The sequence below is a fragment of the Pituophis catenifer genome, unplaced genomic scaffold, assembly GCF_029215685.1.
Source record: "Pituophis catenifer annectens isolate HBS135680 unplaced genomic scaffold, rPitCat1.0.hap2 SCAF_7, whole genome shotgun sequence".
Taxonomy (NCBI): Eukaryota; Metazoa; Chordata; class Lepidosauria; order Squamata; family Colubridae; genus Pituophis; species Pituophis catenifer.
The window spans coordinates 56290484-56304729 of record NW_027256887.1 but is presented as its reverse complement, the minus strand read 5'-3'; the positions used below and the strand labels follow the sequence as shown (position 1 = coordinate 56304729).

The 14246-nt window shown below is 35.7% G+C and overlaps 1 protein-coding gene across 2 annotated transcripts in view; it reads right to left on the bottom strand.

Moving 5' to 3' along the window:
- Positions 1-253: 253 nt before the first annotated feature.
- Positions 254-14246, bottom strand: part of APAF1 (apoptotic peptidase activating factor 1) — a 54042-nt gene continuing 40049 nt past the window's right edge. For both annotated transcript variants that reach the window (XM_070946662.1, XM_070946663.1), the window contains exons 21-27: positions 12898-13020; positions 11249-11374; positions 9554-9673; positions 7322-7447; positions 5378-5503; positions 1659-1805; positions 254-1142 (exon numbers count right to left, since the gene is read on the bottom strand). In XM_070946662.1, the coding sequence (XP_070802763.1) occupies positions 996-1142; positions 1659-1805; positions 5378-5503; positions 7322-7447; positions 9554-9673; positions 11249-11374; positions 12898-13020 (915 nt within the window). In that variant the 3' untranslated portion in view covers positions 254-995. The remainder of the gene's footprint in view (positions 1143-1658; positions 1806-5377; positions 5504-7321; positions 7448-9553; positions 9674-11248; positions 11375-12897; positions 13021-14246) is intronic.

Genomic DNA, 14246 nt, shown 5'->3' with positions numbered 1-14246 from the left:
TCAGCACAACAACAATCACATGAGTTCCTCCCTCTTCACTTTCCATGTTGTTATTTGTATTTGTGCACATATGCACCCCAAGAGAACAACTTAATTATCAATTTTGTATCCTGTGTATACCTAATCATCAGTCTCAAATTAGTATTAAAGGACAATAAACAACTTATTTGAAAATATGTCATCTAAAGAAGAACATTTTAGCAGATAAATTTTATTTAAATATTCATAGACAAAAACTAAAAGAAATACAGGCTAGGAAAAAAAATCAAATATACTTTATTTTTTAAAAGGAAACAAGAAAAATGCAAAATAATCTTAATCATACATTATCTTTAAAAGTGAAATATTCTTCCTAATACATTTTTTGTAGTTTTAATACAATTAACTGTCAGTGACATTTTAGCCTGATTCAAAATGGAATATGTTAAGCCAACATCCAAACTTTTGGAAAAAAATTATCTTTAGAAAATTGTATTGTGTTTTTAAGCAAAGAACAAGACTGAAACATGTGCTCTTATATTATTATCTTTGAAACAGGACAATATCAGTAGGCACTTTATGCCATGGATATTTTCAATTATTCACATTGTGTATCAAGACATCACCTGTCAATCCAAAGGCATCAAAACAAAATTACAATAGTAAAAAAAAAATCTAAAACAAAATCTTGGCGTGGCAAATGTGCTTATGATTTAGAAACATTTGCTATTAGATCAATGACTGCATTATCACATATTGCTCTTTCTGGTGATCAAAGTATAGTGTAATTATATTCAGTGCAACTTCCAAGAGCAAAATATATTAAAGAACAAAAACTGCATTTTCATTCTGATCAACCACATATTTTTTTTAAAAGGTGCTGATTTGGAAGAAATTACAAATGTATCATGTATAGTAAAAAAATCACAGTTTCATGAAAGTTAGAAAAAAAATAAGGAAATGATTCACTTCTGGCTCAAAAATACTATAAATATAAAAGAGATTACAACTTAAATTTATTCCATAATCCGTAGCACATAAAGAATGCCTAGATTATCCAGTGTCACACATGTTTTGAAATCAGGGGACACATGCAGTGATTTGAGATTTGTTCCATTTGTGTAGAAAGTTTGTAAGGATTGATTAGTATCCACATTCCACCACTAAAAGGAAAAGAAAATATATTTATAATTAAGAAAAATAAAAATCTGACAATAACCTATAAATACACCACAACCAAACTGTGGCATACTCCTCTTGCTGTGCTACACATTTGAAAAAAGGGCAGTATTCATAAGACTCAAATTTCAGAACACAAGGATTCATATTACCTATACAAATGTAGATTTCAAAATCTGCCCTAAAACATGATTATTTTCTTGAAATTTACTTCCTATATTAGAATTTCACAGATCTCTTAACTGAGAGCCTTGGGTAAGGTACACAAGTACTTCTAAATTGTCATCAAATTGTAATCTATGGGATAGAATAGGCAAATTGTAGAGTTATTGCATAAAATTCTAAATTAAAGATACATACACAAGAGATAAGTTTATTTTTCCCTAATTCAATCATATACTTAAGAGATGGTTTTTAATGACTCTCAAAAAAGTTGTGCACTCTTAGCTTATATAATAATTATAGAAATTGCACTTTTTACAAAATTTTATTGAGCTTACCTTGATGTATCCTCCAGAAGAAACAAGCACTTTACCATCAGGAGAAAAATGAAGGCCTGTCACCCAGCCTCCATATGCTGATCCTCCTTCATTTGTTGTGGCAGAAAAATACAAGTGAAGTAATTTACCTGTTGATATGCTCCAAACCTGTAATACAAATGCAGCAAAATATTACATACAGTTTTAAATTTTTGTAAGCTATCTTAGAGAATACAACTAAATGATGGTGTTAAAATAGAAACAAAAAATAAATCCAGCTACAAATGTTTCTGGAATTCATAAGGCACAATATCTTGTAGATTAGTCACCTCCATAACTTCCTAAATGTATTATTTTATCAAGCTAAATAGACCAGTCTTCCTTTTAAATTAATAAGAATCAATGGCCTTCCTTTGATATTAAAATGCAAATAACTTTGGAACCAGAGAGTCAGTTTGGTCTAATAATTAAGATGCCAGTCTAAAAACCAGGCAACTGTGAGTTCTAGTCCTGCCTTATGCATGGAAGCCATTTGGGTGACTTTAGGCCAGTCACCCTGTCAGACCATATTACCTCAGTTATTGTTGGAAAAATAGGAAGAAGGGAAAATATTAAGTATATTCACTGTCTTTAATTATTTATAAAAATAATAAAGGCGGAAGTAAAAAAAATCTAAAACCAGTAATGGATAACAGGCACTGAAGTGTATATTGCCTATTGTTTTAACTGGAATGTAAAAACACATTAAAAATTATGTGGCATAACAGGGCGATGGGGAATTTGGAAATGTTGGCTTTTTCTTCCAATGTACAGGTAGTTCGCGCTTATGATAGCAATTGGGACTGGGATTTCTATTTGCTAAGCAATGCAGATGTAAAGTATGACTGCACCGCTTAGTGACAGCAATCCCGAAGTCCCAGTTGCATGATTAATCAAATCCCACAGTTATTCAGTGAGGCAACTTCCTGCCAGTTTCCCACAATCAAGTCAATAAGGAAGCAGGCAAAAAGTTGCAAGTCCCAGGTTCTCAGGGAAGTAAGTGGCTGCTGCTGTAGGGGGAAAGGAGGGAGAGGATTTGCAAAAAGGCAATGGAGGGTGTGGCACCAGTCAGCGGCTGGTGAGGCACAAGGCCCAGAAGGGATAGGGAAGGGTGTGCATAAGTAGGAGACTTAGGTACATCGGCAACCTTCCCTATCAGTTTCCCAATGACTTTCTGGGGAAGTCAGCAATGAAGACTGCAAATGGTGATCACATGGTCATGGCAACCAATTATAAATGGGAACCAGTTGCCAAGTGCTCATACTGTGACCATATGACCCTGAGGTGCTGGGACAGCCAGAACTATGAGGACCAGTACTAACTACCATTTGTTCAGCATTGCTGCAACTTTGAACAGTGCTCATAGGTCAAGAACTATTTGTATATATGACTACAGATAGTTCATGTTAACAAATACTGAAAACTTTTTTTTGCTACAGAAAACATGTTCCTGAAAGACTACTTTTTAAAATTAAATGTTTATATTTCACAGAATAAAAACTACAAAATTAAGAAAAGTATAAGTAGTAAAATAGTAAGAAAGAAATAAAAGAAAAAGACACAAAAAGAAAAAGATATGAGGTAATGTCTAACCTTCTTTACAGCGGTTATAAATGCATTTATTTTGTTCTCTCTCTCTCTCTGTTATATCATAGCATCCCACTTTCCATATTTTACCCTAATCATCAACCTGTATCACTACTTCATTTTTTTCTCTTGTGTGAACAATTGGATTCAAGAAATGATTCATGCCCCCTTGAGGAAGGGGATTATATCTGCTGGTTTGAAGGAGGAAAAGCTTTCATCCCTCCTTGAGGATATATCTCTTGTTCCAACAGTGATGGACAAGTTTCATTCATTCATTCACACTTACCTTTTTGAGAATGTATTAGAGAAAAAGTTGCAATTACAATTAGTAAAAAAAAAAAAATCCTGCATGAAATTGATTATTTTGGAAAAACCTGCATTGGTTATTCCTGTAGATAACCTGAATTAGCAATTGGATGGGTATGCATGTACCTTTCCTTGTCCTATTAGGTTTCATGCAACATCTGATATTATTGTATAAACCTGTGAGATTAGAAGTTGGAAGTATTGTTTTGAGCACTTCTTTTCATTCCTGAGCCAGTGGTTCCAACTGTAACCATGGGACTAGTTAGATCCTGTCATCCTGTATGGGACAACACTGGACTTCATGCTCATTCTTATGTTATTTAATGTCTATATAAAACCACTGGCAGTGATCATTTGTCAGTTCAGGATGAGAAATCATCAGTATGCTGATGATGCTCTATAATACATTTCATCCTGGCTAGGCAGGGAATAGAGTGGATGATGTAGCTCATCTAGACAGTAAGAGAATAGATGGGAAAAGACAATAGAAGGCGGAATCCCAGCAAGATGGGGATGTTCAGAAACTGTTAGGCTTGCCATCATCCCTTACACTTGCTGTGAATGGGATCAAGCTGGTCTTGCCAGCATCTTGGTATTGTGATAGAACAAATAAAGTAAAAAGGGTCTGTTGCTCATGTCACATGATCTCCCAAATGTACATACTTTGAAAAGTGCAGACTATAAAGCTGACCTGGAAAAAAATGTTAATAAGCAGTTAGATTTGGACAAGACCTTTCTCAGATGGAAGAAGTGAAAAGGGGCTGATGTGCTGGCAAGAAGATAAAAATTAGTTTATCTTGGAATGAGAATTGTTGAAGTTTGAGGAGGAAAAGAAAATGTTAGACAAGATGGGAACATACCAGAGTGTCTCAGATGACTACTGAAAATGAGAGACAGCCAATGGAATATTCTTAATGACTGACTCTGCAGTGGACAAAATGGCAACAAGCCAGGATAAAATTGTTTTGCTAATCTTAGAGACAGCAAGTAAAATATAATTAATATCTCTAAGAACAGAGAAGGAATTTGAGCTAGATATACATCCACATGCGTTCAAGTAGCCATTCTACGTTTAGAAAAGGCTTTAGCTTGCATAATTAGCTCATGCATGTTCTGATGACATGTTCACAGTAGAAAATGCATTTTTGCACAGCTCAAAACTAAACTGAACTTTTCCTATATCTGTTGATGATAAAAGATGTGGGAAAGAAATATATATATAGAGAGAAAAAATCATGTAGTACTGTATACTTCTACATTTATATGTTCTACAGGAGCAGCAGTTGGGAGTTTGTTAGCTAGCTTTAGTTTATCTGCTAGCTGCAATAGAAAGCCTACTGACAGTGACTCATGCCATCACTACCTTGAGACTGCATTATTACAATATAGCTTAACTACTGCTGCTCCTGAAGACCACCTGAAAACTACAGTTGCTACTGAAGGCAGAGCTGGCCTGCAGAGCTATTTTAATGATACAAACTCTGTCTTGTTGAATGAAGACAGGGGAGAATTCTGCAAATTTTTTTCACTGTAGAAAGATTATTTCAGGGGTGTGGGGGTCTGCTACTGAGAAAGCCTGTTTCTAGTTTCCACCCACTTTCTTAGCTATCTTATAGAGGTAAATGCATTCTGTATTCCTAACATTTTTGTTAACAGAAAAATCCTTGAAATCCCTCTTTACCACTTTAATATTGTTGCTTTGAAGTGATAGCAGAACCACCCAAAAACTCATCAATATAAAAAATATCAATCCATAGCAATTATATTATATTATGCCAAATATTAAATAAATAATGAAAAAAAAATACCCTTATTTCTCCATGGTCATCTCCTGTGGCCAATAATTCATTATTAAGAGAGAATGTACAGCATCTCACACAATCTTTGTGGCCACTCAAAGTATGAAGAGCTGATGAACTTCTGAAGTTCCATATCTGAAGATTTAAAATATTAAAATATTATATTAAACAAAATGTTTAATTTACATACAAACATGAACATACAAATAATACTTACACCTTATTCATTCAGATACCAAAACTGGTATCTGAATTTCATAGATAATTTAGGGTACAATAAAAACTGTAAGTGTAGAAATGTGATCAGAACAGAATAAACTAAAAAGAATATTTGTAAGAGCTGGATTTAGTTCTCCAAGGCCTAATTTTGCCAAATACATATTTGATGGCATGCATAAATGAGCAGCAGCAAGCATATTTCCTAAAAACAGTCTGTGCAAGTTGAAATTTGCTTCAAACATATTTTCTCACATAGGGGCTAGGAACATAGACCTCAAATTCTCCTTTAACAATCTGATAGAGTACCTTAACAGGAATGGTGTTATGATATTATCTCCTGATGCAGAAGAATAACAGGTACAACTGCATCTTATCTAAACAGACATTTACAATGATCAATGCTAATTTGTAGTATTCGGCAGTAGGTACATTTAAGTTCTGATTCATATAAATGAAAGAAAAGCCAATGTGCAACTCTTTCACTGAAATCAATATACAGTAATAAAAAAACTACTTCTCACTTCAAGGGAAGAAATGGTGAACTGAAAATGGCTCTGTTCTCAACTGAAAGCAGAGCTGATGACTGTGGTGGAATGAAGTGCCAGCAAGTGGATTGGCTCTTTGGGATTCCTCTCTAGACAAAGAGAGGTTGGGATTGTTCTCAAATGTTTCAGACAGTTATTCTTCATGAGGAGACCACAAGACAGCAGTCCCCAGCGATTTAGAACTCTGGGAGAGGAGGGAACACCAGCTTTGCCTAAATTGCAATCGGACACAGGGTTTGCACACTTCCTTTTCTAATTCCGTTTGGAAATTGCTTATTAATTGCTTTTTGAAATGACAAGTTTTATAGCATTGGGTGAATCTCCTTTGATACATCCAAAAAGAAGTTTTAAATACAGGTTTAAGGACTTTAAATAATTCTCTCTTTTTTTGGAATAAACAGCAAAAGGATGATTAGAATATTGATTTTGGAAATTTATAAATGGACTAAGGATCCAGAAGGATTTGACATATGATTTAAAATTAATTTTAACAATTCTTCCGTTTTTTTAAAAAAATGACAGAATGGAACTTTGGACACTGGAGGGAACCTGGAGGAACTAAAAGTTACAATTAAAGAACACTTATATTTGACTGAATGACAGAATGGAGCAAAATACTTTAACATTGGATGTATTGAGGGATATTTGTGAACAATGGAATCAGGAGTTAATTTTAAGATTGTCTACATCATAGACAGACTGTCTTTAAAGATGTCATGGAACAGGAACAGATTTCACCAGAGAAGACAGACTGATCTGAAAGCGGATTTAAAAATTTCAGGCTACAAGTATGATATAGAAAAATATGCTAAATTGGATGTAAAAATGACACTGCATAGGTATTTCAGACATTGGATAAATCATTTTACTTTAAAAATCAAACTGATGATTCCAGAAGAGTCTATCTGGCAGAAAAATATTTTACAATTTGGAAGAGACAATGGTACTATTTTATGTTATATGCTCATGAATGAAATATGTAAAAAGGAAAGGGTATAAAAGATAGAATATTGAAGCTACATCAGCTTCTGGCAAAAAAACCCCCTAATTCCTCTTTACATGGCTGAGGTTCAGACACACCTGAAACACTTTATAAGTCTTGATGTATAAATGAATTAGCAGTGATTTAATTATAAAGCTGTATTAAACAGCCTTTTTGTTTAATACAGATCAAACACTCACTACTGACCTTGGCAGTTTTGTCAGCAGAGGTAGTAGAAAATATAGTGGCATCAGGTGAAACAGCACAAGAAAGAACAGCATCTTCATGACAAGTAAGATCTTTTTCTAGTACTCCAGTAAGTATATTCCAGACCTGAGAAATATAGTGAAATACACCAGTGATGAATGCTGATTGTATGTGGTTGGTAAGCAAGACAGACAGACACTTATGCGAAAGGAAGAGGACCCTGAATTTAAGTTGATTCTTTTCCCAAAATGGAAGTGTATGTCTTCATGAATGAATCAAATGAAATGTTCAGCTCCGGATAAAACAAATCCTGAAGATCTCAACTTTCCCACTACATATTGGGATATATGTCTATATGTGTATTCATGTACACATACACACCCAAACATACTTTATGTGTCAGAAATCACATTCCAAAAAAAAGGCAGGATCATGGTGTGTAGGTGTAGTGATTAACAATTACCTGTAAATCAGATATCCCATTTATAAAATTAATGGATTCACAAAAGCATGTACAGGTAGTCCTCGACTTAGAACAGTTCATTTAATGACCATTTGAAGTTACAACAGCACTGAAAAAAGTTTTTTCACACAACTATTACAGCATCCCTATGATCATGTGATAAAAATTCAGATAATGGGCAAATGATTCGTATTTATGACGGTTGCAGTGTCCCAGGATCATGTGATCATCTTTTGTGACCTTCTGACAAGCAAAGTCAATGGGGAAGCCAGATTCACTTAACAACCAAGTTACTAACTCAATGACTGCAGTGATTCACTTAACAACTGTAGCAACGTGAAAGCAACATGCTTTCCGCCGTGCCCTCAAAACCCTGATGTTCCAACAGGCGGGGCTAAACATATGAACATGTGAATGTTTTTAAAATGTTATCTAATTTTAGGTTCTATTTAATTGGGCCAAACTATGTTATAATAATAATTTTAATTAGCAATTTTATGATGTTTGTGTATCTATATTTTTCTTGACTGTACACCGCCTTGAATCCTACGGGAGAAAGGCGGTATAGAAATATAATAAATAAATAAATAAATAAATAAATAAATAAATAAATAAATAAATAAATAAATAAATATAAATAAATAAATAAATATTGCAAAATGGGGCGAAATTCACTTAGAAACAGAAATTTTTGGCTCAATCGTGGTCATAAATCGAGGACTACCTGTACTGACCATTTTCTTGTATATACGCAAATTAGCCTCATAGATAGAAAAAAACATGACAAATATATATATTCATTCTTAAGTTCAGTAGGAATGGCAAAGGAGGAGGGGGAGGTGCAAGAAGAGAAGTGAACAATGAAGGGAAGAAGAAAGAGAACCAGTTATATCCCTCAGATAACCCCCCAGCCAACCCAGCAGCAATTAAAAGCAAAGGAATCATGCTTTTCAATAACAACTTCTGCAGCCATAGGCATCTCCATCCATTGTCACATTTATTGTTCGCATTAAAATAATCCCTACAATAAGGACTGCTAGGGCAAAAAAAATGTTTTCCTATAGAATAAATATGCAAATGTAAAATTACATTTAGAAATAGTAGCAAATGGATTTTTCAAAATTTAATATTTTTAAACTGTAAAATAACTATTTTAAAACAGTGTTTGGATGTATCTAATTTAATTTAATTTACTTTCTATTTAAATAGCATTAAACCAACAGATAGTTCTATAAAAGAGTTTCAGATTGGTTCACTGATCAATGACAACATGATCACTTTACTCCAACTCTTGTAATTTAAAAAGTTACAAAAAAAAACCCACACCATGATTGGGAGTGGGGAAAAAAATCTCCAGAAAATTCAGGCATTCTTAATTTTCTGTTTCTTCATCACTTTATCAGTGGAATTGCAAAGTTAGTGTCTTTTAGATGTTTTGGACTAATTCCGTGAGTCCTACTAGAATGAATGAAAATGTTTTGAGGGCATTATATTGTCTATAAGTGCTACAATACATATATGTATTTGTGATCTATTAAATACTAAAAGAATAGAAAGAATTTAGAAACAGTGCCATCAAAAAATGAAACAGCTTTTCTTCCTATTTATCTCTCTATTTTAGCCTGATAAAATGCCTGCTTGTTGACATTTATCAAGCAAAATCTGATGACTTTTATTATTTGTAAACCAAATACAGTACAAATTTCATACAGTACACATTTAATTTATAGACACTAATCTAAAATAATGAGTAAATTGCTTTTATTTACTTTAACTGTTCCATCAAATGACCATGAAAGGAGTCTTGATTGCTTCAGAAGATGAAAATTCTTGACAGGTTCTTTATGTCCTTTCAGAATAATGCATTTCTCTGACTGCCAATTCCATATCTAAAAAAGTTTAAACATGTATGTAAATAAAGATATCTATGTGTTTTGAATAACAGCATTGATTATCTTGAATATAGAAGATTTTTTTTATTGGATAAATATCCTAAAACACTTGTGAAAATTAGTTAATCTACCTACATTGGTCTAATGCCCTGTTGGCGAACCTATGGAATGCGTGAATTGGCACGCATAACCATCCTGCGAGGGATGCGCGGCCTCGCTGGCTCATCTGTGTTCCTATGCACACATGTGTGCCAGTCAGCTGGACTTTGTGCATGCAGGGTCATCAAAACCCGGAAGAGCAACATTCCGTTGTGCATGTGCGAGCTGGCCCCTGAACTTCTGGGTTTATGTCGCACGCATGTGCGATGGCCAGCTGTTCGTCAGGTGCGCGTCTATGCCGGAAACCGGAAGTTTGGGTGCTGGCTTGTGCATGCATGATGGAACACTGCTCTTCCAGGTTTCAGGGTTCCCGCAAAGGCCAGCGAGGCTGTGTGGTCCAGGCGGGATGGTTTCGTGTGCCATTTCCGGCACGCAGGCCGGCATGCGGTGATGTAAAAAGTTAGCTATCACTGGTCTAGTGGTTAAGACACCAGGCTGGAAAGATGAAGACTATGAATTCCAGTCCTGCCTTAGTCATGAAAGCCAGCTGGGTGATCTCGGGCCAGTCACTTTCGTTCAGCCCACTCACCTTACAGGGTTTGTTGTTGTGGGGAAAATAATAGGAGGAAGGTCTACTGGATATTTTCGCAGTCTAGAGTTATTTGTAAAAATAATAAAGGCAGGATACAAATAAATAAAAAGAAAATACAACTTGGGTGGCATCATGGGAATAATTCTATTCTCTTGAGGAATATTTATCCTCTGTGATAAATAGCATGTATTCATTCCTGACATACTTTACAATAGACAAATTTCCATAATGAAATACTGCAAAATATTAAAATGCAATGTTTATTTTATTATGAGTAAATTATTACTAGAATGCTCAAAATGTTTTGATTAAAAAAAAGTACATGGATAGGATAACATGGATAATTTCATGGCTATCTCCAAAATCTGTTTTCTCTGAATGTTAGCTTTTCAGAAATATGAACTGGAGAGCACTACTGCATGCATGTTCTGCCTGTAAGGTTCCTAAAAGTATTTGATCATACTGCAAGTTTCTTACTCTTTTTAATCTCCACATAACTGGCAATATAACGATATATATTATCGTTATATTATGCATATGCATATATAGTAAATGCATATCCCAGTAATAAAACAGGATTTAAATTTGAATGTATCTCTCTTAAGACAACAATCCAATTACAACTATAAAAGTTCAGAAACAGTTATAGCTTGTAAACTATCATTTTTCCTATTCAACAGCTTTTTATTTTTTAAAATACCGATCCTTCTGAAATGATATAAAATTAAAAACGTAGAATGGATAAACTAACTAAATTATATAAATATATATATTTATAACAAACCGAAACAATTTCAGAAAAAAATATAATTTGAAGAACTGCCTGCCAAATTTTGAGCAATAGAGTCAGTTCCTAAGCAAAACTTGTAGCATTCCTGTACCTGTATAGTTGAATCATCGGAGCTTGAAATAAGAGTTTTTCCATCAGAAGTAAACTGGCAGTGCTGTACAGCTTTCCTGTGTCCAATTCTGGATTTTAAAACACTCCTATCTGATACATTTAAAACCTGTTGAAATGAGATCAGGCATTAGCATGTTGTGAAGAATTCAATATGCATGATTTTTTAAATCCTGAAAAATCCTGAAAAACGAAAAATATATTTTTAAACCAAATTTTGTGACAATCTTCATAGAATATGCTGTCATTGGAACTAAGAGATCAGGCCTTGGACTACAACTTTTTCACAAACCATATGCTATTTTAATAGCTGCATTGAAAGGAACAATTTAACATTAAATAAATTCTGGATTTATTTCAGATCTGAAGAGTTTCCAGCAAAAATAGCTAAAGTGAACTGAATTGAAAACACAACACACACACACACACACACACACACACACACACACAGAGGTGGGGGGGGGAAGGAAGGGAAAGACTCTAAAGTCCAAAACACAAAATAGAAATGTACAATATCCTGAGTTTATATTTAAAAATCAAACGAAAAGAAAAAGATTACAAAGCAAAAATAAATAGTGAATTGTGCCTTCTCTGCTGTAGCACCTGCCCTATGGAACATTCTTCCCCCTGAAATTAGAATAGCTCCTTTTGATATTTTGGAAGGTGCTTACAATCTGGTTTGGGATTCCTAGGGAACTAGAGACACACTTAGATGGTGTAATTGCTGAAGTAGGTATTGTTATCCTCTCTTTACCACTGTTTCTATATCTGTCTTTTATACTTTTTTGTTTGTTGTTTTTTAATTTGTTGCTTTATCCACTTGCGCACTGCATAAGTGGGTGAGATGGGTGTCTATATTATATATATATATATGATGAATGGATGGATGATCACAGGATGGTGATGTACCATCAACACCATGTCAATATCTTGCAGGCATATAGATTTTCTCCTGCTTATATTAGTTTAGATTACAAGGTTATTATGTTATCATAAAATATAAAAAATTCACTGGGTAATTTTCTGTAAAAAGAATGTGTCCTCTTAAACTGAAACACCCAATTATTTTGCTCTGATATTGGATGTGTATATCTAGAGGTTAAGGCACCAGGCTAAAAATCAGGAGATTATAAGTATTAGTTCTGCCTTAGGCATGAAAGCTGGCTGGATGACTTTGGGCCAGTCACTTTCTTTCAGCCCACAATGTCATGCTCAGGCAACAAGCCACTTGGTCAATTCCTGTCACAACAAATGGATTGACACTCACTTAATCCAAAACTGGAAAAAAGAAAAACCCAAATCTTGCACTTATGGACAAATGCTAGGAAGAAAAACTTTGATGGGTAAACCATTTTTTCTACAAAAAAAAAAAAACCAAAAAACCCCCACCAGTTAAATGTGAAATGAACATCAGAAAAACGAGTGTGATTCTAACATTGGCTTTAGAAATATATTCTCATTATTACAAACTTGTAGTCACTATTAGGAAAATATATTCAATTGTCCTAAAATTATTAAAACAGAATCTTCTCAAATTCATTCTCTTACTGATTTTGACTTGTATAATGCTTCCAATAATTGGGGAATGAATTCAAAAGTCACTGATTCAAAATTTAAATTCTGGTACTTCACCTTTACAATTCCATTTTCATCTCCATATGCAGCAAATTGTAGGTCTTCACTCAAACAACAGCAGCAAATAGAAGACTTCTGTTCTTCAGTCAAATAAACAGCATCGCCAGATCCGTTAATTAGCTATAATGCAATAAATAACTGGAAATTACTGAGCACCATTTAATATCTGCTTAGGGTGTTTTAAACCCCTTCCCTCGTCTGTTTTGTGTCTGCTACTGGAACTATCATATTGGTGCGACCATAAAGAGCAGGGACTGTCATCTTTAACCCCCGGATAAACTGACTGACTGAACTATAAATCACTCTCTCCAACCTTGGGACAACCATTGTGGCAACCACTGAGGGGGTCGTTTCTCTTACATCATGAACTCACCACCGGATGGATGGAGCATTTCTATCTCTAGGGCTATTGAAGGGCCTCCCGCCGTGAGAGGGCGGGCTGGATGTCATTCTCCGTTTGGCTGAAACTGTGAAAGACCCCTCAAACTGTCGTGAGAGGACAGTGTATTTACCAGTGGAGCCTCATGGCTGTGTGTTACATCTGATTTCGGGATTACCAAATGGACCCCTGATTACGATCTCCGCCTCCCTCGTTGTAACCTAAGATGTATACTACCTGTGATCTTCTTGCGCTGCGAGATTCCCTCCTCTCGCAGATCTGGCCCTCCACATTATCGAGGGCCTACCTCAAGGACGGGTTTTGGGACCCAGAAAGGTGGCATGTGAAAACCAAGGGGTTGAGGGGTTTTTTATCAAATTTTTTAATTAAACTTTTAAGGGGTCCCAGGGAGGGGGAGGGTCGAATTAGAACTCGGGTTGTGGGTTTGGGGGAAAACCCACAAGGGGGAGGGTCGGGTTTGGCCTCGAAGTGCGGCAAGGGGGGTGGGGGACCTGGGGTTGAGGGGGATGTCAGAACTCATCCGGATAGTGTTTCAAACATCAATACTGTGGGTGGGAGGGGTAGATATGGCGGGAGCAGGGGGCCATATTGTGTTAGGGGAGCGCGCACTCGCTGTTTACGAGCGATGGCATGCTCCGGCCCCCAAGGCTCCACCCGTTCTCCAGGTTGCATAGACCCTCAGGGCCCAGGCCTTCGGCTGATGCTATGCAATGCCAGGTCCGTAGTAAATAAAGCCCCCCTCATTTGTGATCTTATTCAGGAGGGGGGTGCGGACCTGGCAGGTATTACGGGGACCTGGTTGGGCCAGGAAGGGGGGGTTCCCCTCATTGAAATGTGCCCACCAGGTTTCCACGCATTCCATCAGCCAAGGTCACAGGGGAGGGGCGGGGGGTAGCGGTTATCATTAAAGATGGTCTGAGACCAAGGGAGGCCACTGTTCCTCAGA